This window comes from Puma concolor, chromosome B2 (assembly GCF_028749965.1).
Source record: "Puma concolor isolate L17-30 chromosome B2, mPumCon1.1.hap2, whole genome shotgun sequence".
Lineage (NCBI taxonomy): Eukaryota > Metazoa > Chordata > Mammalia > Carnivora > Felidae > Puma > Puma concolor.
In genome coordinates, this window is record NC_141671.1 from 123,154,137 (window position 1) to 123,180,827 (window position 26,691).

General features: G+C 41.5%; 1 protein-coding gene and 1 long non-coding RNA gene across 2 annotated transcripts in view; one reads left to right on the forward strand and one right to left on the reverse strand.

Annotated features, from left to right (window-relative positions):
* The window catches only part of LOC147581223 (uncharacterized), a 28,483-nt gene extending 24,853 nt beyond the window's left edge, over positions 1–3,630 (forward strand). Inside the window, exon 4 of the long non-coding RNA XR_015251556.1 lies at positions 551–3,630. This is a non-coding gene — a long non-coding RNA (uncharacterized LOC147581223). The remainder of the gene's footprint in view (positions 1–550) is intronic.
* SGK1 (serum/glucocorticoid regulated kinase 1) overlaps positions 1–26,691 on the reverse strand; it is a 113,539-nt gene that overhangs the window by 66,916 nt on the left and 19,932 nt on the right. Inside the window, exon 2 of the mRNA XM_025925325.2 lies at positions 3,258–3,473. Coding sequence (XP_025781110.2) covers positions 3,258–3,473 — 216 coding nt within the window. The remainder of the gene's footprint in view (positions 1–3,257; positions 3,474–26,691) is intronic.

The window sequence follows — 26,691 nt, forward strand, 5'->3', positions numbered from 1 at the left end:
TGACAGAGACGGCACAGAATAAAGTCTGTGAATACGTTTGGTCGGCACGCACCCGTTGAAAACCTACTTTGGTTTCCATTTCTTTATGGCCCAAAAGTTGGTTTCAGCCTGAAATGCTACAACTTAAGTTTCACTAGCATGCATTATTCAGTAACGGCTTACATAGCTCAGTGTTATCATCTTCCCATCTCATTTCCAGAAAGGTCTGTTTAATTTGTGAACAGTCCATTTTAGACCACACTAAGTAACATCACAATATGGCTATTCTTCTGGGTGATATATTGGCAATATGTATATCCTCGTTTCTTCCATGGAAGAAATATGTCTAAAGGCCGCTAACTGGACCATTGGCAAGGCCTGGCACGAACTAACTGCAATGTAACGCTTACCAAGTTTTGGCCATTAAAGGTCGCATTTAGAATGTACTATTTTTAAAGTCAGCGGGAAGAAAAAGCTCACATTATTTATAAAGGACTGGTACTCTATTCATTCTCTTATTTTATTTAAAACATTCTCACCTCATTTTCTATGTTTTATGTTTTCCTTTTAGGTACAGAGTTTATTTTCATTTACAGGGCATCAAACCCCCAACCGTAGGATTTCAGACTAAAAAGAGCTTAATGAGGTTAGGCTCATCCTATGTTTGAGAGTTTTTGTGACTGGCTCAAGTTCACATATTGACTTTGTGGCAGAGCCGGCATCAGAATGTGGGTTGCCTGAGCCCAGCACACTGTTTATACGTAAATTTACATTCACGAAAGATTTTTAAAGATCCCATCTCATCCTCAAATTACTAAAAAAATTCCAGGAAAGACCAGATGGCAAGCATGAATAATCTCAATTTTCATAGGAGGGGAGACTGAAAAGGAAGGATGAATTAATGACTTGCTTAAAATTATCCACATTAGGAGTTGTCAGAAAAACGACGTGGACTCTTTACTACCAGGCCTGGGCATCTAAGAGCCTCTCCATCTTCTTATCATCCCACAAGGCCACTTCCTAAAAGGACCGAGGTGCCTCCTCAAGGAACTGTCTCACGGCTTAATCCCTATAGGAACCCAAAATACAGATTCGCTGTTAAATTGTTAACATATTAAGTGTCTTCTTGATTTGTGGCGACCTTAGAAAAAACTCAGCAAAGTCAGAGCCAGGTTGTCCTTTGTAAACTGGAGAATGATTCACCTATTATTCCAGATAAAGTAGAAGGATGAATCACAGTGTGGCTTTAAATTCCTTCCAGCTCTTTGTTTATTGTTTCCTCTTATATGGAATTCTATTTATTCATTAATCTAGCCCCAGCTCCTAACAAATGGGGCATCTACCAGGCCCTCGAGTAAACATTTAGTACTAGGCCTTTGTGCTCTGTGTAGGATTTCTGGAGCCCTCTTTCTACCTCTAAGTTATGAATAGGTCTTTAGACTCTAAGGAGTTGGCAAATTCTTTTAGATTCTAAGAGCCTAAGAGTCTGCAAACTATGGCTGGTGGACCAGCCGCATGTTTTTGTAAATAAAAACTTTTATTTGAACACAGTCAGGCCCATTCATTTGTATATTATCGATGGCTGCTTTCCCTACAGGGCAGAGCTGAACAGAAATGACAGCAACTGAAAGGTCTTAAAAGCCTAAGGCTTTTACTATCTGGCTCTTTGCAGGGAAAAAAAAAAAATTGCCAATACTTGCGTTTAGAATCTATTTGCCACCTTGTATGGTCAACCTGGAGTTGAGCCAGCGTCTAGCAAAACAGCAAATGCACCATGACAAATGTTCATAGATCAGCAAAGCACTAACCTAGTCACGGAAGTCTAATTTAGTGTTACAGATTCACAGGCTTAGCTAATATGTAAATCAGCAACCATAAGTAATGATGATTTCTGCTTGCATGGCACTTTCCAGACTAGGAAATATTTTATATGTTATCTCATTTGATCCTTCCGGTAACCTTAGAAAGTGGGCAAGAGACAGATTCTGAGACATTGCGTATCCTAGAGTTGAACTTGGAATCAAGCGTTTTATTTTAGCAGCTAAAATGATTCCTTTATCTTTGGAAAACTTTTCCTCCAGAGAAATAAAAAAAGAAGGGAGGAACTATTAACATTTGTCATCTTATAATGCACTGTTCTGAAATAATGTATTGGTAGATCATTTGCAACTAATTGTATTTTGTCACAACATGTTCTGTCTCCCTAATTTGTGCATTTATGTCAATAAGGTGATAATAAAAATGACATAAGCATTTGATTTAATGGTCTAAAAAGTCAAAATAAATATAAGCCTCACTGAGTTATAAGTGAAAAATGAAATCTTAAATTTTTGAAATCTTAGAACCTTCAAGCTAAGTCAGTTATCTGGCTTTCTTGGATTAACCAAATTAAAAGACAAAAAACAAAAGTCTTGGAGTAAGCAAGGAAAAATAAGTCTTAGTAAAAATAGGAGTATATATAAAAAATATAAGTACCACATCTAGGAAAATGGGAAATATGAGTTATATAGTGCTCTGTTGTGAGTCAAATCATATTGAGATAAGTATTTTGATAAAGTCAGCAAACCTGTAGATGACTGTTACATATTTTTTTGCATTACATAACAATTGATCTTCGTGTGAGCAAACAGCTTATAAAGGATTTCTAGTTGACCAAAACATGGCTGTATCCATCTTGGAACAGTATTAAAATCAGTACAACCTACTGTAGGACTCCAACTATATGCCATTCAGGAAACGGCAAAACTATGGAGACAGTGAAAAGATCAATGGTTGCCAGGGCATGGCAGGAGGGAGGGATGAACCCGAGGAGCACAGAGGATACTCTAATAATGGATACAGGTTGTTATAAAGTTGCCCAAACTTAACACCAATAGCAAACCTTAATGTAAACTACCGCCTTTGGGTGAGGATGTGTTAAGGTAGGTTCATCATTTGTAACAAATGTGCCACTCTGGTGAAAGGTGTTGATAGTGGGGAAGGCTGTGCATGTGTGGGGGGCAGGGGGTACGTGAGAAATCTCTCTGCTTTCCACTCAGTTTTGTTGTGAAGCTAAAACTTCCCTAATAAATAAAGGCTATTAAAACAATTTAGTACAATGGGCTAGCAAAGGTCACATTCTATATCTGCCTCAGAAGCTTTATAGAAATGTGTATTAAATATGTTTTGGGTTTTTTTTTTTTTAATTCGGTTTTTTTGCATACTGTGGCATGAATATAAGAAAAATAAAGGTCTAGAATCCTTTCAGGGTAATGGATCCGGAACAAAACTGAACTTACTTCACACCCGGATTGAGTTTCCCATGAACACGACTCCTTCTCCTGAGGGAGAACACCTCTTTGGAAAGCGTGGTCCCCCAGGCACGTCGGACACAAGGAAGACTCAAAATCTGGCTCCCCCGGTGGGATGTGCATGACCGGGGGGCCCGTGTACTTCAGGCTGGGACTCTGATGCTTGTCCACACTGACCATTGGGCTCTTGATCCACCTGCGTACCTGCAACATGCAAAAGAAAAGAATTGCATTTTACCCCCTGTGATGTTTAATGGGACCCCAGTGGGAAATTTGGTGGATGGATACTCATGAAAGGAGAATTCAGTCTCACGATTTCTCTTTCAAGTGTTAATATCATCCAAATGGGTCAGTTCTAACCGATCACTCTTTAGGTGTGTGTGTTTTTTGGCTGCTCACTTCATCTCACTGAGTCTGTCTCCCCATCTGGGGATGATTGGGGTAATGGCACTTCCTCCCAGGCCATCAGGAAGATTTTACAATGTAGTGTTCAGTAGATGGTGACTATTTTACATTTACTCTTACTAATATGATTATGCTGACAGACTGATTCACAAATATGTAAGGTGAATTGCTAGTTATTCTTTTTTGTTTCCATTTTTGTTTTGTTTTATTGTTTTCATTTTTGTTTTGCTAGTTATTCTTACTAGAGGAAATACTCACCTAAGATTGTGAACTTACGGCTCAATTGCTGCTAAATGAATTAACATATATGTCACTGTTGCAAAACCTTGATTATAAAAGAAGTTACTTCTGGTTACGAAATCACCTCATAGTGTTTTCAAAATTCTAAAACTCACCACTTGTTGCTTGCATGTAGAATTCCTATAAAGCACAGAGAATATATAAAGCTATTCTAATATTTTTAAATTAAAAACATTTTTTTAATGTTTATTTATTCTTGAGAGAGAGAGGGAAAGAGCGTGAGCAGGGGAGGGGCAGAGAGAGAGGAAAACACAGAATCTGAAGCAGGTTCCAGGCTCTGAGCTGTCAGCACAGAGCCCGACACGGAGATCGAACTCACCAACCGTGGGATCATGACCTGAGCTGAAGTCGGAAACTTAACCGACTGAGCCACCCAGGTGCCCCAAAGTGACTCTAATATTAAAACGCATACTATTTATATAGCACTTTAAATATAAAAGGCATTGTTGTAAATGTTTGACATTTTGTCCTCAGATATTTCATCCTCAGAACAATTTTACATGATAGGTACTATTACTAATCCCATTTTACAGATGAGAAAACAAAGGCACAGATAGCTGAAGCAAATTTTCCCAAGACACAATGCTGATATTGAGCAAAGGTGGGACCCACTACCTCAAATCCACAATCTATTCCTTTACAAAAATGGAATTTAAACAAGCATTACAGGGTTATACAACTTGTGGTCACTAACTGCTTGAAATTTATCTTGATTTAATATGTCTTTTCCATGCTCTTTGAAACCCCTGAGGATTTAAACAATTAATAAAATCAACCCTATACCAACAGAACAAAGATATGAAATGGCAACACTGAATTAGAGTAATGTTACAATTAAATATTTTAAGGATACACTGAGAAGAAACTGAAATTGTAATAACCAAGGAATATTTAAGCAATTTGATGGAATATTATGCTATCACTAAAAATAAATATTATGAAGACTGTCTGGCAATACGGAAAATGTTTAGAACGTAATTATATGAAAAAAAATCCCAATACAGAATTGCTCAAGCAGTAGAATAACAAATGTAAAAATACATGTACTATCCACAGGTAAAGCAAGAAAGTACTAGGCAAGATAAAAACTGCTATATTCATTGTTAGGATTATGGGTATTTTAGTTTTCCTTTTTACAATGTAAGTTTTTAAAGCATAATTTCTTTTAAGTTTATAAGAATCTCAAGCACTTAAAATCATATTTCTTTGGTTACATATGTGCCTTTCAGTTGCTTTATTTGCTTTATTTATATGCACTCCTTTCAATAACCATTTAAAATATCTTTTTGAGTTTCCCATCCGAATGTTACTATTTGGGAGGTTTCCTTCAGTATTTCTCGCACACCAGGGTATTTAGCAGGCACATTCAAAGTGTTTATTTGATTCATTAATGAAAGTTTATTTATTTATTTTTTTTAATTTTTTTTATTTTTTCAACGTTTATTTATTTTTAGGACAGAGAGAGACAGAGCATGAACGGGGGAGGGGCAGAGAGAGAGGGAGACACAGAATCGGAAACAGGCTCCAGGCTCTGAGCCATCAGCCCAGAGCCTGACGCGGGGCTCGAACTCACGGACCGCGAGATAGTGACCTGGCTGAAGTCGGCCGCTTAACTGACTGCGCCACCCAGGCACCGCTCATTAATGAAAGTTTAAATGAAACTCAAAAAGTTTGAGACTACAATAGAATCTCCCTTCCTGATGGTACTACCAAATGTGTTCTTGATCAATCTAAAAAGCACTAAATTTCATTAGAGATGGAAAATGTTTTTTTATTATTCTTATTCAGAGGATTTTGAGCTTGAAGTTTGGTGACCATTCTTGATTAGTTGCCAACCTTGTATTTTAAATTCAATCTTTTATTCTGGCTTACTTTCAATGTCTCTTTTGCCAAGTAGATTGAACTTTGGGGTTGCTAGGAATTGAATTTTTTTGAATATTTTTTTAATGTTTATTTATTCTTGAGAGAGAGAGAGAGAAAGAGAGAGAGAGAGAGAACGTGAGTGGAGGAGGGGCAGAGACAGAGGGAGACACAGAATCTGAAGCAGGCTTCAGGCTCTGAGCTGTCAGCACAGAGCTCTATGTGGGGTTTGAACTCATGAACTGCGAGATCGTGACCTGAGCTGAACTCAGACCCTTAACCGACTGAGCCACCCAGTCGCCCCACTAGGAACTGAATTTCAAAGAGATTTATCTTCAAATGAATTTGTATGGCCTGAGTGATTAAGAATCTTCATATATTGAAACATAAATCTTATAATTATGGACCACTTTATTTAGAGTAAATCTATGCAATACTGTCTTACAATTATTCAATTTATAATGGAAGAATGTCCATGTGACTGAATCTAAGCTTTCATTATGTTATAGAAAAAAACAAACTAGTTTTTATCCGAGGACAAGAATTTAGAGACATTATATCTCAGGTCAAAGTATGCATTGATCTATAAACATAAACGATCTGTGGCATGTTAGGAATCTTTGGGATTAAGAATCACATGAGGAATTGTCATTTTGTTTGATATCCAGCTAAGAATTCCCCCAAATAGTCGAGGTGACCTCGAGCATATGCTGTCACACAACTAAGAGATGTCTTTATAGAATTTCAAGGTTGGAAGAGACCCAAAGGTATTAGTAATTTGCCCAAAGTCACACTGTAAAGTATTATGCATCAAAACTATACCTAACGGTTTCAGCAAATCAATGAACCAATTTCTACAAGGATATAAGCTGGCAAGCTGGACGCCTCCAGAGGCTGGCAGGAACAAGAAAAGCGTAAACTGTGTAAATGACCAGGGTACGAAAATAGGGAGTGGCAGGGACCGTAAGGACATTTAAATTTAAAATTTTAAAAACAAAACAAGGGGCGCCTGGGTGGCGCAGTCGGTTAAGCGTCCGACTTCAGGCAGGTCACGATCTCGCGGTCCGTGAGTTCGAGCCCCGCGTCAGGCTCTGGGCTGATGGCTCGGAGCCTGGAGCCTGTTTCCGATTCTGTGTCTCCCTCTCCCTCTGCCCCTCCCCCGTTCATGCTCTGTCTCTCTCTGTCCCAAAAATAAATAAACGTTGAAAAAAAAATTTTTTTTAAATAAAAAAAACAAAAAAAAATAAAAATAAAAACAAAACAAACAAACAAACAAAAACCCAAGCAAGCAAATAAACAATTGTGGTCCAAGAAAACCCTAGTCAAATCTACCTCACATCGTTAAGGGTCACCATGTGATTCCTGAAGTTATTCTATCAAGTAGAATTTAGTATGAAGTCAAATTCCATGAGGTAGAAATAAAATGATTTGGTATCTTCTAACTTTTTCAAAAAGCAGTCTAAGGCTCTTGACATTTTAACTTGCATTCATTCAGTAATTCATTTATGCATCGTTCGTGATTGAAGACCAACTGTGTGTCACGCATAGTCTAGCCGTTGAGAGAACATGGCAGTTAACAAAACAGAGCTTCGAAAACCTTCCCTTATGGAGTGTGAGTTATGGCCAAAGGAATCAATTTATTTATTAAGGGAATACATTATTTATTTAATGAAATAAAAATAATATGGAAGGGGGTAAATAAAGCAGAGAGGCTCCATTAGGATCCTTGCGGGTGGGAGGGTTCTACTGGAATTGTATGAGAAAGGGAGGCCTCTCAGAGGCTCCAGGACATCCAAGCGGGCTATCACATAGGCACCCGGACCGTCAAGTCTGCGTTTCAGAGGAAAGATTCCAGCTGCAAACATGAATTTCAGGAGACTTGAAACAAACAGCCATATTCTACTGAAGTCTTTCGGGGAAAAAAACTACCCCGTGACTTGCCCGGATCTACTTGTGCAGTAGGTGTGTGGGTGTTAAGTTCGTATTTCTGTAAGGTAAGCGACTTTGATGATTAGAATCTATTCTATTCCACTGAAACTTACTGAACGACATGATTTACTAGAGTCTTCTGAGAGGGGGTGTGTATTTTGTCCCTTAACACATTCCACAGGGGCAAGAAGTGGGTGGGGGTGATATTTCAATAGAAAGGCCCAGGATTCCAAACGACCTTCGACAAATTAACCCATTCTGAGCCTCGTGGACATGTGGGGATGTGATATTCCCTCTTTCCACAGAGAGTGTGGCCAGGGAAAGTTAGAAATATTCCATTTTTCCAGAAGCATCGGGGAGAAAGGTGTTATAAAAATAGCTGCAGGGATACATTTCGTAGGACTGTGGCTGGCATTAATTACATGCTATATGTCTTGACATGCATTATCTCCTTTGGCTGAACCCTCATTCTGACTTCAATACGTCCCTTCCTCGCTCCTCCTTAACACATTTCCTTGGCTTCCTAACCTCCCCAGTGGTTTTTACAGGCCTGATTAAGGACTTGGTTTATGGTGTTTACTTGATCTTGAGAGAGTGGCTGGCTTGTGAATGAATGCACGGGGCTCTCCCTCAGGCCCTTGAGTCGGGCAAGGTGCCCTCTAAAACTGCTGAGTGCAGGAACACTACCTCTGCCCCTGAGGGAGTTGGAGCTACAACTGGCCTATTGTGTCCCCTCGGGCTCTGCCGCAGGGACTAGCTGCCTGTGAGTGGCTTTGGGTCCTCAGAGACCAGTCACAATGGCTCAGGGAAAGCTGCCACAGCTGTGTGTGTGAGAAAGATGAATGCCCGGATACAAGCCTCAGCCCCCGCTCCTAGGCCACCTGGGCCCTGGGTTTATTCACAGCTACGGGACCGTTTATGGAGGGAGTTGTAAACAGACATAGACAAGGGGGGGCTGGGGGGTGAGAGGGCCTCCTCACCCTGAACAGATCACCAGTTCCCTCACTTGGGCTTGACAGGAACCTGCTCTCCAAACTGCATCAGACTTTTTTTCTCAGAAGTCATTGCTTCTCTAGTCCTGAGGGTGAAAGGGGTAGGCCCTTCGCGTCACCCCACAGCTATTCTTACAGCACAGGGTTTACCCGAGATACGAATCCAGTTTTTTTGTTAAATCCAGTCTGCCCTGCTTTTGTTAATTTCTTTATTTGGAAAAAAGGTAAAAAAAAAAAAAAATGATATCCCAAAGCGATAATCCCTCAGACCAGAAAATCGCCAGATGTGATTAAGCAGATTGGCCAGCTTCTAGGGATTTTCCACTTGTGTTTTTTTTTTTTTTTTCCCCCTATGATGTAATAGTAAACAGATATTGCTCTTAATTTAAAATGGTTTAGCTGATCATGATATCAACCGGCGCAGAAAAATTATAGAGCGCCCAGGTACTTCTTGGCGAACTCATAAAGCAATACCTGCTAGTCTCACCATTTCTTTCGTTGTCTGGGAACGAACAACGATCTTTTCCTTAAAATCCAAGTGAACCTGAAGTTGGACACAACTCCCGCGATTTCCAGAGGGGCGTGGTTTTTTGTTTTTGTTTTTTTCTTTGATGTTTTATTTACGCTTGAGAGAGACAGAGGCAGAGCACGCGAGCAGGGGAGGGGCAGAGAGAGAGAGGAAAACACAGAATCCGAAGCGGGTTCCAGGCTCTGAGCCGTCAGCCCAGCTCACACCCAGGGACTGTAAAATCATGGCCTGAGAGGAAGTTGGATGCTAAACCAACTGAGCCACCCAGGCGCCCCCATAATTACTTTCAACTCGGATACAGTCAGTCAAGTTTTTCTAGTGGGAATTACGTGGACAATTCAATTGGCTATAAAAAAGGGACCCCCACACCGCCTTCTTTTCCAGAAGGTGCCCGTCGGTAGACTGGTTATGACATTAATGTAAGTCAGGAGAAGGCTCCTGGAAGCACATTCCTCTCACATTGGTGCCCGAGGCCCGCTTCACAGCATGGCTGTGTACAAATGGAACAGTGACACAACAATCCGACAGCAGTGGTAGTAATCGGATTTATTCACCCTAGCTCTATGGGTCATCACATCGCTTTCTTTCCTCTGAATATCTGTTGCGTTTTTTATTTACTTCCATGGAACTTCTTTGCTCACGGGGTGTTATTATGCCTATGTCATCTTTCCAACTGGACCATAAGGGTGAGAACAGCTTCTTAGGCTTTTTTTTTTTTTAATTCCTCAGAGGCTAACATATGGTCTTACAAATAGCAGGCAATAAAAATAGGAATTGCTGGATTATTTTTGACAACTATATTCATGTATAGATCTTAACGTACTTTGCCACCATCCTCTATCAAGGTGATAAACATGCTGTATGTCACGGTTTCCCATACGCAGCAATACCTCCCAGACCAGGCACCTTGAGACGACTGAGTGGCTTTTGGAATTCCCCATCGTCCCGTGCCATTTGCCCTTGGGGTTTCCCTGTCCTTTCCTCTCGGCGTTGACCAAAGTACTTACATCCTGTTCTAGATCCTCAGCGTCTAGCCTGGTGTTTCCCCAGGCCTCCTCTGGGGGGGATGGGGCGGCCAGGGGACTAGGAGAAGAGGAAGGAAAGAGAGGACCCAGGGGGCAGCACCCGGACTCCATCTTATGCAGCTGCCAGACGGCTGCCCCTGCCCTCTCTAGCAAGTTCTCTTGAGAATCCGACACCAAACACAGCCCTTGCCCTGTACTTCCAGCTGCACAAGTGTAAAATCCCCTTCTGCCTCCTGCTCCCCGTTGAGGCACTCACCAGACCCCACCCCGTCGCGTTTTAAATAGAAAAAGCTCAGGAATCTAGTGACATAAGGCTTCCTTTGGAAATAGAAATAGCATTTTTTCTCGGTCCTTTAAGATATGGGGCTGATCCTTTTGGCTTGAATTAGTCTTCCTCGGATTTGAAAGATTAAAGAAGAAGAAGGAGAGGAAGAGGACGAAGAAGCAGGAGGAGGAAGAGGAAGATGAGGAGGGGGCGGGGGAGGGGGAGGGAGGAAAGAAGAGGAAAGAGGGAGCAGAAAAAAGTTATTTCAGGTAATATATCTAAGGGACAGGAGGTGTTATTTCCTTTGCGAATGAAAATTGAGGCTTGGAAAATGGCAGTGCCAGGCTGACCCCTAGGAAAGAGCCTGCCGCCTGTCCACAGCTCATTCACCAGAGCTTTGGAAACTTCCTCTCCTGGTTCCTCTAAGAAATCCCCTTTTCTAATTTTTTTTTTTTTTTTTTACCTCTCCCTCGCTTGGCTGGTGGCTCTTAGCACATTCAACACGTTGTTCTTGCAACATCTCCTAAAAGCTAGCAAACTAAAAACAGAACACCCCCCTTTTACCCACGAACTTCCTCGTTCCAGCAGCCCTCTCACCCCACCTGACTGCTTTCGTTCTTAGCCATGCTTTGTGAAGTCACCTCACATTACTCCTCGACCCATTGCCATCTATTCACTAAACGATACTTACGGATCACCTGATATTTGCAGGGACATGGCAAAGAGTCTCACCCCATTGGAACAAGCTTTCACCAAGATGCCAATAAATCTCATTGCCAAATCCAGCCAACACGGTTCAGTTACCTACCTGGCTCTGATGCTGTGAAGCATTTAAAGGTTTTGCCACAAGCTTAGCTAACTGCTAGGCATTCTGCTGGGTGGTGGGGACATAAGTAAATGCAACTGCTTGCATGATCTTTGAGTGAGGGTGCCGGCATTTCAGAGACTTACCCAAGAGCCTGTGGTTTATCATGGTGTAGTGAGTGTATCATGTACCAAAGAGTAGAAATCGTTTGTTCTAGAACAACAGTGCTTGGCTGAAAACGAGAACTATTGCTCCACCTTCCCAAAGCAATAATACCTACCTCGTCAGGGTTTTATGAAGACTAAATGAAACGATTCACATAAGCCCAGCACCTGGCACTGGGTGAACACTTGGTTAATATTTGCTTTATAGCGATGTCTCGATGTAACGAGAGAGCTTTATACAAAAGGCCATGGGAGGAAAAGACGTGGGATGTTTGGGGAAGCTGGGAGAAATCAGGGAAGGCTGTCTGGAGGAAGTAAGGTTAAAATGAGTCATGAAGGTTGAGTTCAAGGAAGTCAGGTGGACTAAAGTGGAAAAGATATTTCCAGCAGAGAGGAAGGCAGAAGCGAAAGGAGGCAAGAAATCTGCACGGAACGTGTAGAAAATGAGCCCACAGAGGAGAGGCAAGAACTGAAGCTGGACAGAAAAACTGGGCCACTGAAGTGTTGTAAACAGGGGTGTAGGGTTGTCAGATGCGTCTTTCAATTCAGTGTGAAGGATGGCTATAAGATGGTCAAGAACATCGGTAGCCAGATGAGTCAGGGATTGCTTACAAAAGAAATGATGAAGGCCCAGCAAGAATAGTAGCAGTGAGAATGGAAAGGAGAGCTGTGTCATCAAATCTATCATTCCGTCTCCAGTCCATATCCTTTTTTCTGGATTCCTAAAGCCATCTCCTAAATGGCTTTGCCCCTTAAATCTGTTTTTACTGAAACCATAGCATCTTTCTAAATGCAAAAGTTGATCTTGTCCCTGCTTTGAATTCTTCAACGATTCCCTATCTTCCCTATCGCCGGCAGCAGTGACTTTCAGCAGTGACCAAACCTGTTTGGTCAAGATCCATGTACTGTAAGAAATCCCTATGCTGCTATATACGTTTATAATAAATATAGAGAGATATGCAACTGAAAGGATTGGTAACACCCCCAAATTTACCCTTTTTACAGGAAATGCACTCACATTTTTCCATTCCAATCCATTCCTTTCAAATGTTGATTTCAACCCATTGAGTTGATTTCATAGCCCACTAGTAAGTGCCACACAAACTGAAGAACGCCTAAATGGTAAAATCTAAATTCCTTGGCCTTGGATACCAAGTGTCCTAGGATCTGAATTTACATCTCCCATTGTGCCCCCTGTGCATCCAGACCTTTCGCCATATCATCTGATTTGCGGTAGTGTTAAAGACTGTTCTCCTAAGTCTTTGTGTACAGGCTCTTCCCTCCGACCCACCTTGTCCATCTGGGTAGTCCTGCTAAGAGTCACATACTTGGGACACTCTTCCATTGTCTGGCTTCTCTGCTTCTCCACCCATTTTGGCATTGATTTGTTTGCATGGGAACACGCACACATTTATTCTGCTTTACTTATCTATTGCTCCTCTTAGAATGTGCGTTTCACAAGGACTAAGACACTATTTTCTATCTTCATCAATAGGACATCCACAAGGGTTATTTTGTGTGTCCCCTCTTCCAAGTCTATCCCCTCCCCAATTCCCATCTGCCCTCACTTTACATTGAAGCTCTCCAGGAAGAAGGCTCGCTAGTTTATCCACAGAGCTTAGCACAGCTCCCAGCACACAGTAGGTGATGAAGAAATATTTGTTGATTGGTATAAAGCCAGGTACTATTCAAGGAACAGGGAATAAAAAATGAGGCAGTTGTTCTTAAGTATCAACCAGGAAATCAACAGGTGAAAAGCAGTGTTAAAACTAGCGTGAGTGCATCGCTGGGTCAAGCAGGGTAGGGCTGTGATGGGATAGAGAGAGCAGCTTGTTTAAAGGGAAGCTCACGAAGAGGGCTTGACTGGAGCCAATCTTGTGGGTAATTGTGTGCAGCCAGATAGAAAGCCAAGAGGTAAAGGGTGGGGACAGACATCAAAGGGACATGAATGCTTGAATGCTGAAATGTTATCTTCAGTTTACAATATGGGAAAAACATAAGAATTTTAAACTTTAGAGCAATCTGATCAGATTGCTGTACTCTGGGTGAATTAGCGTAGGTTCAGGGGAGAGGCGGACTGGCCTAGAGGAATGAGCACTGTGTACAGAGGGGTCTCAGGAAGGCACCTCTCCACGCGTTTCCAACCCCGGGGAGCTTTTACCAAAGGAGGTTTACAAGTGGCTGTTAAATTTTTTTAATTTTATTTTCAAGCCCTATGTGACCTGGAGAAGGGTAAGTGAAGGCTGAATGGGGCATGAAAAGAGTGGGCCTTTGAAGGTCTCGGTTCAGGTAGGATGTATAGAGGGTCACTGGGCAGACCCAGGAGGATGCACTGGGAGTGGTTATCCCCGTACATAACAGAGTGGAAGCATCATTCTGCATCCCTGTTGGAGCTCTTTGGTGTTTTCCTTCAAAGACCATCTCTTTCCTTTCTTCCATTCTCCCTCCCTCGCCTTCAACCTAATCTAGTGATAAAGGTTTATTATTTCGTATAGCACTTAGAGCCCTTAATAATCTAGTTATATTACGAATTCAGTGTATTTTTATGGCTAAGGGCAAGGTCAAGAATGGCATATGAGAGGTTACTAAACGGCAAGTATAATATTGCTTTCACGTTATTCGGAGGTTAAGCAGTCATTTTACAAGTGATCTGGATTTCCTCACAATGTGCTGAACGAAAGGATATTTAAGATGTAAAAATGAATGGCGCCTGGGAGGCTCAGTCGGTTAGGCATCCGACTCCTGATTTCGGCTCATGTCATGATCTTACCATTCATGAGTTGCAGCCCCCCACTGGGCTCCGTGCTGACCATGTGGAGCCTGCTTGGGATTCTCTGTCTCCCTCGCTCTCTGCCCCTCCCCGACTCGCGCGCGCGCGCGCGCTCTTTCTCGCGCACGCGCGCGCTCTCTCTCTCTCTCTCGCGCGCGCGCTCTCAAAAATAAATAAACATTACAAAATAAAATAAAATAATTTTATGGCTTAAGGGCAGTTGCCAGAGAGTCCATTTAAATGGCAGTAAGAAAGACTGAATAAAGTCTCATTGTTTGAACTGTGTACATTACTTGATTAAATTCGAAATACCAAATGAAAGGGGAGATGGTTAACAGCATCCCAAATGGGGGCTCATCACTACTCCCTGTCCTTTCCATTCCTTTGTTGAGTCCTCTTATGCAAGAAGCGCCTGGCACATTCGGTTTTATTTTTATGCAAAAACAATTTTCCTCTAAGTGACGCTTGTGCTGTATTGGTAATGACTTCTATTTTGGTATTCTGTTTTTTCTCACTTCATGTTTTATAAAGAAAGTGGTAAGATTTCATTGTTCCCTGAAAGCAAGAAGAGAATAAGCTAATAAGTGGATATTTACTAAGTACCTACTATGTCCAAAAATTGTGTCTCCAAAAATGTGGAGAATGAATTGCAGATGTGTGATGATCCTATGGAAATTGCTAAAATTGGAAAACTCACTGCGACCTCAGGACCACTGAGAGAGAGGAAAATTACTGTGAAAATGAGTCTGTGTAAGCGGAGAAGGACAGATGCGTTTTTGTGACATGTAAATAATGGTAATAATAATAGAAATACCAATAATAGAGCAAAAGGGTCAGAATCAAAGAAAAATCTGAGCAACCATGTCCCTGGTGATCCCACCCCCTCCAGAAATGGTATAATCTGTCAATGGATATCAATACTGAACAGCATGAGCTGACTCGTTAAAGAAAAAAAAAAAAAAAAAGGAAATGGAATGAATAATCCAGAAATATGCATTTACTGCATTGCATTAATATGGTCCTCATTAAATCCCCATAGGAAAGAGCAAATGCTTGGCTTTTGGGGGGAGCACTTCATATACAAATTTTACATGAAAAGGTGGTTTACAGAAACTTGTGATCATCATGCTGTGCCAGGCTTTTACTGCAAAATCAACACTCAGACAAGTCAGGTATTGAGTTTATATACTAATTTGGAATCAACAGATGTTCCATAAGCCATATACTACAATATTACAAGCAAAACTGCAAACATTCAGCTTTGCTTAGAAAGTCTAGCATTGGGTGCCTTCGTTGTTTTTGTCATCCTGGCATCCTTTGCCCCATTTTATGGTGAAGGCAGCCCCACCCCCATCTCCACTTCCACTTTCTCATTTGGGAACAACTCTTCTCAAATGTGATGATTTTGGAGAATTACCAAGGACAGTTTATGACACCTGGACAGGATGGAGTTGTGATTCAAGAAGACAGCGGTAAAAATCCTATGCCTCTGGCCATGGTGATTGGTCCAAGGGTTAGCATGTGACACAACAGAGCCAATCAGAATCTTTCTCTGCAAGCTTTTTTTTTTTTTTCATACCGAACCTGGGAGGTAGGGTCTTTCTTCTCTTTCCTTTTGGAGTGCGAGCTCTAGGGATGCTCCGTGAAGAAATACCAGCAGCACATCTCTTGTCATGTGCAAAAGCCTGGGGTAATATTCTACCTCATGAGAGGCAGAGACACATTGCATTTGGATTCCAGGAAGTGTGCATTTGTTTTAGTGTAGACCATAGTGTAGTTAGGTGCAAGGAAAAAAAAAAATTGCTTTTAGGTAGATATAACAATTCAAAATATTTCACCAACTGAATAGCAAGGCACAGAGCACAGATGTTGGTTGTATGACCCGGGCAGCTCCCGTAAGGCCCCTCCTGTCCCAAGCTTTACCTCTTTGCTTGCTGGATGGTGGAGAGTTCTTTAAGAGTCCTGAGACAGGCTGGAACAGCTGGGTTGGTTGGAGGGAGGGGACACTCACAGGTTTCTGGACAGTGGCTGTTTACTAACCCATAAGATTGATGGGGAGGGGATGCAGGGGAGAGGGGGAAATGAGTGATGGGCATTGAGAAGGGCACTTGTTGGAATGAGCCCTGGGTGTTGTATGTAAGCGAGGAATCACAGGAATCTATCCCCCAAACCAAGAGCACACTGTATGTTGGCCAACTTGACAATAAGTTATATTTAAAAACATTTCAATATTTCAAAATCAGTATGGCTTATTATGCATACCAACTGAACATCAGCCCTGGTTTGGGGAAAGAGGAGATGGTATTGGGGCTATTTTTTGTGGCAATGACAGAGGAGACTGTGTGATATAAATTACTCATGGCTACAAAAACTGTCAAATTGCTTGAACTCCGACTGTTCTTACAGTTTTGGATCCTGTAGTCTCTGTTTACATCCTAAATTGATGATGACCAAGATCTCATTGCTTTCCACAATCCAGCTGTCCCTAAGCATTCTACCAAATGCCAGCAGGTGTAAGAAAAAATCATTTGTTCATGTCCAGGGTGAAATAAAAGAAGCAACTACATTTCATTAAAAAAAAACAAAACAAAAAAACAGAGTAAATGTTCTGAGCATAAGGGACACTAATAAGAAAACAATAGGGAAGAATTTTCCAAAGATAAAATATTTTTTCCAAAGATAAAATTGCATGGATCTTAGGAGGTACAAAACAAAAACAGAATATTAATGAAAATGGGGGATTTGGACTCTAGGTTTGTCTCTCCCTAGTGAAACAAATATTTAAAAAATGCTGATGATTGAAAGAAAAAGTATGGTCAGCAAACAACTAGCTCACTGGTACATTTTCTCTTCTCACCCCACAGGGAACATTGTTTAGAACCCAAAGGTCGCAGACCAGGTGGTCGTTAAACACTAGCACAACAGCCTACCGTTTTGCCTTCTTTCCTTTGCCCCTTTCTGGTCCACCCTACCTTTCGCTGTTCCATCCATTTTCCCCAAACTAGGTTTTGATGATGTTACTTCCTTGCTTAGCACTCTCAATGGCTCTTTATTGTCTACTGAATACAGGCCAAGCCACTTCAGGGAGCATTTTCCCGGGACTGTCTACATGCTCTGGCCCTAGCACAATTTACAATCCTATTCCCCATGACTCACCTACCTTTGTTCCATAAGCCAGCCAAAACAGATTGTTTGGTCCTTTCCTAACAAAACCTGTATCTTTTGTCTTTTGAGCCTCTGACGGTTCATGTGTTCTTGCCAACAGAGGTGCCTTTCGTTCCTCACCTCATCTCAGTGTTGCTAGGCCAGATCTTACCCAAACTTGAAAACTTGGCTCTAAAAACGTCTTCACAAATGCTCATTACAACTCCATGAAGTGTCTTCCTCCTTGAACACCCATTCTACTTCAAACTTCTCATGTGACCCTATCATGTTATATAGCACCATGATTCATGCACTCTTTAATGACTCCAGCTAGTATTTATTTTCATGGATAATTACCATGAGGTACATTCCCCTCCTGGGGTCATGGGAAATATATAGAATTTTTTTTTTTTTTTTTTTGCCATAATGTCATGCTAGAAGGGTTAGGAGAAAATAACTCATAACGCATACATAAAATAGGAAGTCTTCATTTATACCCTGAGAATTCCCCTGAGTAATTCAGTCGTAAAACTCATTTCTTTGCCACCACTCCTGTATTCATTTTTCTGAGGGAGGGTACGAGACCTCAAAGGCTCCAGTAAAATTCCTAACATGTCCTTGGACCAATGCTTTCCATAGCACTTATTTACTTTTGACATTTATTTGACTTGGGTGGTGGCCAATGATTCACTTATAATTTCATCTTCAGGTGCTTCTTGCCTTTCCATTCATTGGTATTAGTTTTGCCTCTTTGATTATGTCACGCTTTAGTATTCTCAGTTATCACCTTCTTGAAAAATAACCGGTCTCATTATAGCTGTTGCCCACTAAGTCACTTTTCCCTGAAAACACACAAAAGCCACTATGAGAATGTTTGGGGGTAAGAGTTCTTAGACCATTTCACACCAAACCATCAACTTTTTACTCTTCACCATTTTCCTCTTTGAGGTGAAAAGTTTCTTTCAGTCCCATTCAATCGTGCAAGTGGCATTTCCCTATAGAAAGAAGTCTCTATCCGGTAAAGTATACTTCCTATTACCATTTCATTACCTATATCTTATTCATGACTGTCTTGAGGGGACATGGAAATCTTAAGTATTTGTTGAAGGAATAGACAGGTAAAGGAATGGGTAAATATAGTGGTGATTCAGCTTCTTAATTTTTGTCCCTTACTAGATTGTAAATTCTTTATAGATAAAGGTTTCGCTTTGGACACCTTTGTGTCACTTGTCACCCCAAGCAGTGTCTTGCATGGATCAAGTGCAGCAAATAATTTGTTGGATTAGTTGCTAAGTGCGCGCCTGGCACCTTGTGAGGTCTGAATGAATGAGCAGACCCAATCTTTGGAGAGTTCACCGTCCCATTTTCGGTTCCACTTTCCTTGAATCTAGATCATACTACATTTTTAAGGCCCTGATCCAACATTTTCATCTCCCTACAATTTTAGCTTTTGTGTCTCAGGACTGTTAGAAGGCGTGATTCCAAGAGTTGTTTCTACCACATATTAGATGAGTGATTTGAACAACTAACTTAACCTCTGAGTCTTTTCTCATCCATTGAGAGGTAACGATCATACAGGAAGGCATGCGAGCTCCTTCTAAGTATGTAAAATGTAATATACATTACATTGTAATATATACATTATATTGTAATATACATATACAGGTATATGTAATATACATTACATTGTATATACATATACCTATATGTAATATATGTAATATACATATACATGGAAATGTAATATACATTTATACATATATGTAATATACATTTACACATATACATATATGTAATATACAGTTATATGTCATATACATATACAGGTAAATGTAATATACATTACATTGTAATATACATATGCAGGTACACCTCAGAGATATTGTGGGTTCAGTTCCAGACCTTGGCAATAAAGGGAATGTCGCGATAAAGCGAGTCAAATGAATTTCTTTGGTTGTCAAATGCATACAAAAGCTATGTTTACCCTATAGTGTAGCCTAAGTGTGAAGTAGCATTATGTCTAACAAATTGAACATACCTTTTTAAAAGTATGCTTTTAGTGCTAAAACATGCTAACCAGTATCTGAGCTTTCGGCTACTTGTAATCCCAGATCCCAGATCACCATGACAAGTATAGCAATACGAAAAAGTCTGAAGTGTTAAGAGAATTACCAAAATGTGACACAGAGACACGACGTGAACAGATGCTGTTGGAACAGTGGCACCGACAGACTTGCTCAGGACAGGGCTGCCACACCACAAACCTTCAATTTATTAACAAAACCAAACCAAACAAAAACGCGGTACCTGCAAAGCGCAATTCGACAAAGTGTAATAAAATGAGGAACGCCTGTTATCAAGGTCATTAATTTTGCAGTATTTCAGTTTGCTTTTCAAAAGTGAAATTGGCTATCAGAAGAGGCAAGAAACTTCAGTCACTAGGGTTGCTTCAGAGAAAGTTGTAGGCGCTTTGGCAAATAGGGGCAGAGAGAAGTCAAGATCTTTATGATACTGTTCAGTTCTGACATACCCTAATCCCACATATAACTTGTACACATGCTAATAAAGTTAAACTATGTGCTTGGGCTATTTTACACTTCAGCTCTGACAGGTCAACTCACTAATTATTTTCCTCCTAATTGTGGAATAGGAGATACTGGCTTGGAAGCAGTTCAAGTAGGAAAAGTCCCAGGGATTTTAGTTTACTGTAAGCCTTATAGGAGTACTCTAATTCAGTTTTTTCTGGACTAGTTAAATGAGGCTGTGCCATTATAAACATTGAGGCCAGAGCAAGAAAGGTGATACACTGCTCTTTGTCCTGTTAAACTGAACATGGAATATTGGTTCTAGACTTGTTCTTTTGATTTTAACAGCGGTAGCAGCAAACGAGGAAACACCCAAACCACAGCGGACAGAATGGGGAAAGAGATGATGATTGTCAGTCCTAGGTATCAGTTTGGCTACACCATTTTACCTGCTTATTAAATGAAACAAACACTGATCTATGTGTTGCTGTGAAGGAATTTCATAGACGTGTTCAAGATCTACAATCGATTTACCATAACTGAAAGAGTTTATGTTTGACAATCTGAGTTGACCTCATCCAGTTGGCTGAAAGGCTTTAAGGACAACCCTGAGGTCTCCTCGCAAAAGCAGAAATTCTGCCGCAAGATTGTGGGATCAGCCTTTTGGGCTACCCTGTACATTTCGGACTTGCCTTTCCTACAGTCACACGAGCCAAAGCATTCCAATAACTTTTTTTTTTAATTTTTTTTAACGTTTATTTATTTTTGAGACAGAGAGAGACAGAGAGAGACAGAGCACGAACAGGGGAGGGGCAGAGAGAGAGGGAGACACAGAATCCGAAACAGGCTCCAGGCTCCGAGCTGTCAGCACAGAGCCCGACGCGGGGCTGGAACTCACGGACCGTGAGATCATGACCTGAGCCGAAGTCGGATGCTTAACCGACCGAGCCACCCAGGCGCCCCAACCAATAACTTTCTTTATATCCCCTGCTGGTTCTGTTCCTCTGGAGAAATGTGGCTGATGTAGGGATCAAACAAGAAAGATGGAAATGAAAACTCAGGAAGGCCATCACAACAGTTTTCCAGTATTTAAATAGCTATTGTGTGAGCGGTGAATTAATGGATGAAGTGATAGCAAGGCATGTCTGGGCTTCCCGTATACCAAAAGTTAAATGGGGCCTTCTTTTAGTGAAGGCAGCTGCCCTTCAACAGGCGCATCAAAGAGAAAATCTGACCAACCTTTCACTCCCTAAAATGAAGCGCCAAAATAATGCATTTTTTAGTACTAGACATTAAATGAGTCACTTCCTTAGAGCTCTTTAAAATGTTATTTGCTCTTATAACTCTTCTTCCCAGAGCCTCACTGCCGCTCATATAAATGATATTTCCACTTTGTGGACCGTTAGACTAAGCCGGAAGCCCCCAGATACATATTCATTCACCGAGCAAAGCTACTCACATGGTTCTCATTTCATAGAAGACGAAGCTGATGCTTTTTTGAAGTCATCCGGCCAGATCAGGACTTGGATAAGACTAGAGAGTTTATAAACTTTCAACCGGTGTTTCCCCTTCCACGCGAGGCATCCTCTCTCAGCCACATGGCTTTAGCCTTGTACAAAGTTTTGCAAATGTTTCGGTGTGATTTTAGCGGGCAAAACACATTCTATGCTTTTTAGGCATAGACTCAAGAACTGAATTCTTAAGAAGGCAAACTTTGACATGCACAAGTGGCATTATCATTTTGTGACGCCTAATGCTACTGTCGTCGACATCTCCCAAAGCTATTGAGCGAATCTTACGAAAATAACTTCAAAGCTGGGAGGTGACTTCAAAATCAGCCAGCCATGCCTTTGAAATGCATACTTAAAGTGTGTCCTATGCACCCAACTCTGGATGCGGTCATGCAGGCACGGGCTTGTGGAGGTCTCCTCCTTTGAATTTTACCTTTCCTGGTATACACTTCATGCAATTGCTTGCTATAATTATTTTTTCTAGACTTCAGCAACTTTAGCTGAAATATGGAGCCAATATAAAATATCATAACAGCATAATAATTATCCCTTACAACTGGCGATGAGTATAACGGATTTCTTCATTTAAAACGAGGCACCTTTTAACTCTAATCATTAGTTCTTAGATAGAAATTATGCCTGTTTTAGGTCCCTCTGTCTAGTTATCTTGAAGGATATTGTATGTGTTCAGGTACCAGTTAACGTAATTTTGTTTCTGCTTTCTTTTATTTCATTAAATTATATACAATTATATTAATTGAGAAGGATGTAGGCTTTGAAATATTTTAAAAATGTATTTCTAAAAGAGGAAAGGTATTATTTCATATTAATCTGAAGAGAACCAATAAATCTTAGAACTGAATAGATTTTCTGGTCCTAAAATTGCCGTGGTGCTCTTCGTTATTGGCTCTTTCTCATCTTCCTGGAAATGGAGAAATTTTTAATAAACATATTTAAGAGGGGTGCCTGGGTGGCTTAGTGAGTTAAAGCACCTTGCTCTTGATTTCAGCTCACAGTTCGTGAGATCAAGCCCCGAATTAGGCTCTGCACTGATAGCATGGAGCCTGCTTGGGACTCTCTCTCTCTCCCTCTCTCTCTGCCCCTCCTCTATACACACACTCTCTCTCTTTCTCTCTCTCTCTCAAAATAAATACATAAAAGTTTTAAAAAATTTTTTTAAATATTCAAGAATTTCCAGAGCTGGCATGTTGTGGAAAAAAAAAAAAAAAAAATATATATATATATATATATATATATATATATATATATTAGTTCTTGATTAGAAGAAAATTTAATCACTTGGAATTTAAAGTTACTCTCAAATTCAAGCTTGATTGATATTAATCGTCCAGTTAACCTAGGCTTTCAGACCTTATTTCAGCGTTCTATCTATAACAGCCTGGCAAAAATGGTCTATCTCAGAATGGTTGTTTAAATGATTGATTGGGGGCGCCTGGGTGGCGCAGTCGGTTAAGCGTCCGACTTCAGCCAGGTCACGATCTCGCGGTCCGTGAGTTCGAGCCCCGCGTCGGGCTCTGGGCTGATGGCTCGGAGCCTGGAGCCTGTTTCTGATTCTGTGTCTCCCTCTCTCTCTGCCCCTCCCCCATTCATGCTCTGTCTCTCTCTGTCCCAAAAATAAATAAAAAACGTTGAAAAAAAAATTTAAATGATTGATTGGGGTTACAGTATATAAAAAGGCAAACGGAAAAAATATGATCCGTTCTTTCAAAAGTACACCAAAGGCAATTTTCATAGAATTTCTTGATTTCCTCTCAAAGACTAGAAGATTTCTGAGGGGGTAAAAAAGTGCGTCTTATCTCTTCTCACAGATCGGTCATTGGAACCGGGGTCACTTGGGTCACCCCTAGACAAGACTGTGAGTAGGGATTTGTCTTGGAGACATGTGTAGATTTCTATGATAGCACCTCAGGCTTCCTGAGCCCCCAGCCAAGTCATCGGACTCCCCCCGCCACACACACTGCCAGGGGCTCAAGCTCCAACCCCAACCATGCCCCCCAGTAGTGCCCTGGGGTTCCCCCCCCTAGGAGGACCGTCACTGGAAGAGGGCTTGGGGCCATTGCTACAGGAGACCCCAGGTGGGAGCTGGGAGCATGGTCTAAAGGGGACATGGTCTGTAGGTGGACAGTACTCTGATGGGTTGGGACCAGGCTCCACACACTTTTCTCCCAGCGAGGCCAGAACACCAATGGCAGAGGCATTGCATAAATGGGGCCCAGAGGGGCTCCTATTGCCCCTGGCCTGGGGTCAGCACCATCGCCTGGGCTCCCTCCCACCTCATAGGTGGCCTTCCACGAGGCAGTGGTTCTCAAGCTTGTATCAGAATCACACGAGGCCATGTTAAAACTCAGATCTCTGGACCCCATTTCCTGAGTTTCTGATTCAGTAGTTTCAGGGTGGTAACCAGGATTTGTTTTTCTATCAAGTTCCTGGGTGAAGCTGATGTTGCCGTTCCAGGGACCCCACTTTGAGAATCACTGCCCCAGGTCTTGCACAGTTCATGCTTTCCCCCCTCAGCGTCCTTCCCCTCCTCCTTCAAATCACAGAGGGGTTCTGAAACCCAGATATCCTCTCTTTCCTCCAGTTCATGGTAATAGCCAAATTACATCTCATGCATGAGCGTGCGAGTGGGGTAGGGGCAGAAAGGGAGAGAGAGAATCCCAAGCAGTGCAGATCCCGACATGGGGCTCAAAATCAGGAACCATGAGATCATGACCGGAGTCAGAATCAAGAGGCATATGGCCTGATGCTTGAACCAACTGAGCCACTCAGATGCCCCATGCTTGAACATTTTTGATGGCTATTATTTGTTAGGTGCTTGTGGAAGCACACACACAAAATAGAAAAGTAAAATGGGAGACAATTAACTTTACTAAAGGCCAGTAATCTTTTTGAAAGTGATATAGAGACAAAATCTGCTGAAAAATAAATATCAGAAGCAGGGCATTCGGATTGACTGAGAGAAAGGAGCTACTAAAGCATTTGCCTTCCAAAGCAGACTGCCTGTTTCACCTGTAATGCTCTTAGAATGAGGGTGCCACCCACTCTTCCTGATTCCGGATTGACTCTAACGGAGAAAATAGTACGAAAGGTGAACCAAGGCAAAAGGTTTCGCGGCGTGTCTTCCGATCATACAGGCTGAAAACTGGCCGGCAAGAGACAACATTTGACCCAGACTAGAAGGTCAGAGGTTAACGGGGCCCAAGGGATCATTTAGAGCCTTCTGACAGCTGGGGAAAATGAACATTGATTAAGCTAAACAGCTTGCCCAAGTTCCAACAGGCGCACGTTGGTCATATGACACGGTGGTTTGGCATCTGACAGGCTGGAATTTGGATTCCAGCTGGAATACTCGTTGTGACCTTCCTCATGTTACTAACTCCCCAGGCCTTGACATCCTCCTTTACCAAATGGGAATATTCTAGTAATTGACTGGGAGGCTGCAAGGACCAAACAACATATGTGACCGTTAATATGCACCTAATTAATCTTAGATTTTACTCCCGTCCTTTCATTCAGATTGAGAATTAGAACCAAGAAGTCTGGCCTTCTTGGCTTGTGCTTTCTTACATGTGCAACCTCTCCTCCACCAGGGTGATCTTACTCTCGTCTTTTCCCTAATCATCATCACATTCATCATCACTCTCAGATGTCTACCTGTAGGACAGAATAGTCATTGTGAGGATTAATAAAGATAATGTTTGTGAAAACACCGGGTTTACGCGAATGTGCATTATTGTTAAAGGCTACGCTGATTGGCCACAAGACCATCCTATTGGCTACCGAATATCCTAAAATCCAAATGATGCACTGAGAAGTTGTTTTGCTTTGCTTTAATTGGATTTTGGGTGCCACATATTATCATTGACTATGTAAAATGCGATCATTTATGAATGATGTAATATCCGAGGTTACAGAGTCTGAGTCTCATGGTTCCCCATTCTAGATTCACAAATATTTCACAAATGAGTCCTCAAATAAGGACTCATTTTAGTAAAAACAACGTCAAATTTCTACCACTGATTCCAACAGCAATGGCCCAATATACCCTAGAAGAAGCTTTCTGTTGTTGAAGGCCTATTGTATCCCCGGCACTGTGCAATTATTGCCCCTTATAGATGGAAAATACTGAGGCTTAGAAAAGTTGCTTGACTTGCCTAACGTCACACGGCAAGTAAGATCCAGAATCCAGGTCTGACTCCTCTCAGAGTTTTACCTACTACCTCCTGTCGTTCCACGGAATGTGCCGGGCTCAACAACAAATACACAAACACGTTTTTATCCCGGCATCCCATAACCGCACTTGAGTAATTATTTCTAACAAAATTTCTTTGAGCTTGGGAATAAACAGAAACACCATTCACAGATACAAGCACAGTAGGGTTATTTGTTCTAGGCATCTGCCACACTCTGCTCCTTCTGAGGAAAACAGACACACACACACACACACACACACACACACACACACACACTAAAATGACTTTGTCATATTGGCCACCACCCACTGAAATACAAGTAGGCACCTGGCATGCGGGCAGGCTGCTATGGGCTGCTGTTGCCCTATGGGAGGGGCCAGTATGAGAATTCTTTCCCTACTTAATCTTCAGTAGCAATCTGACAACCTTCTGAGGGGAGTTTCATTGTAAGCCCTTCAGAGAGAACCCTTGGTCAGGAGCAAGGTGAAGGCTGAGATGAACGTGAAGAATTGGCAAGCATTTCAAGGGACAGTGTAGAGATGAGTTTGGTTGAAGCCAAAAACCCCTAGGGGAGAGAAACAGAAAGCACAGCTTCAGAGAAGTTTGAAACTAAGCATCATTTCTAGGTGTAAAACATCGTTTCCATGGAATCAAGTTTTCTAATTGGCAAAGAGGTGTTCCCATACCATTTTGCGATGACAAATGTGTTTGTTCATCCTCAAAGGCCCGTTAACAAAAAGGTGAATGGATATGCAGGGTTGCCATGGGGGGCCCTCTATGAAGACTTGCTCTCAACCAGAAGCCAGCCCAAACAAAATAATCCATAAAGTTACAGATGTGGTATTTGGAGTCCTAACTACCAGAACAGCTTGGTATCCTAATACTGTTTTCTCTGTGTTATGTTTTCTCTACTTTTAATCATCTTCCGTGGTCTATGTCTCATCATCAAGGAAGATCGAGTTAACACTAGAAAATGTTCACAAG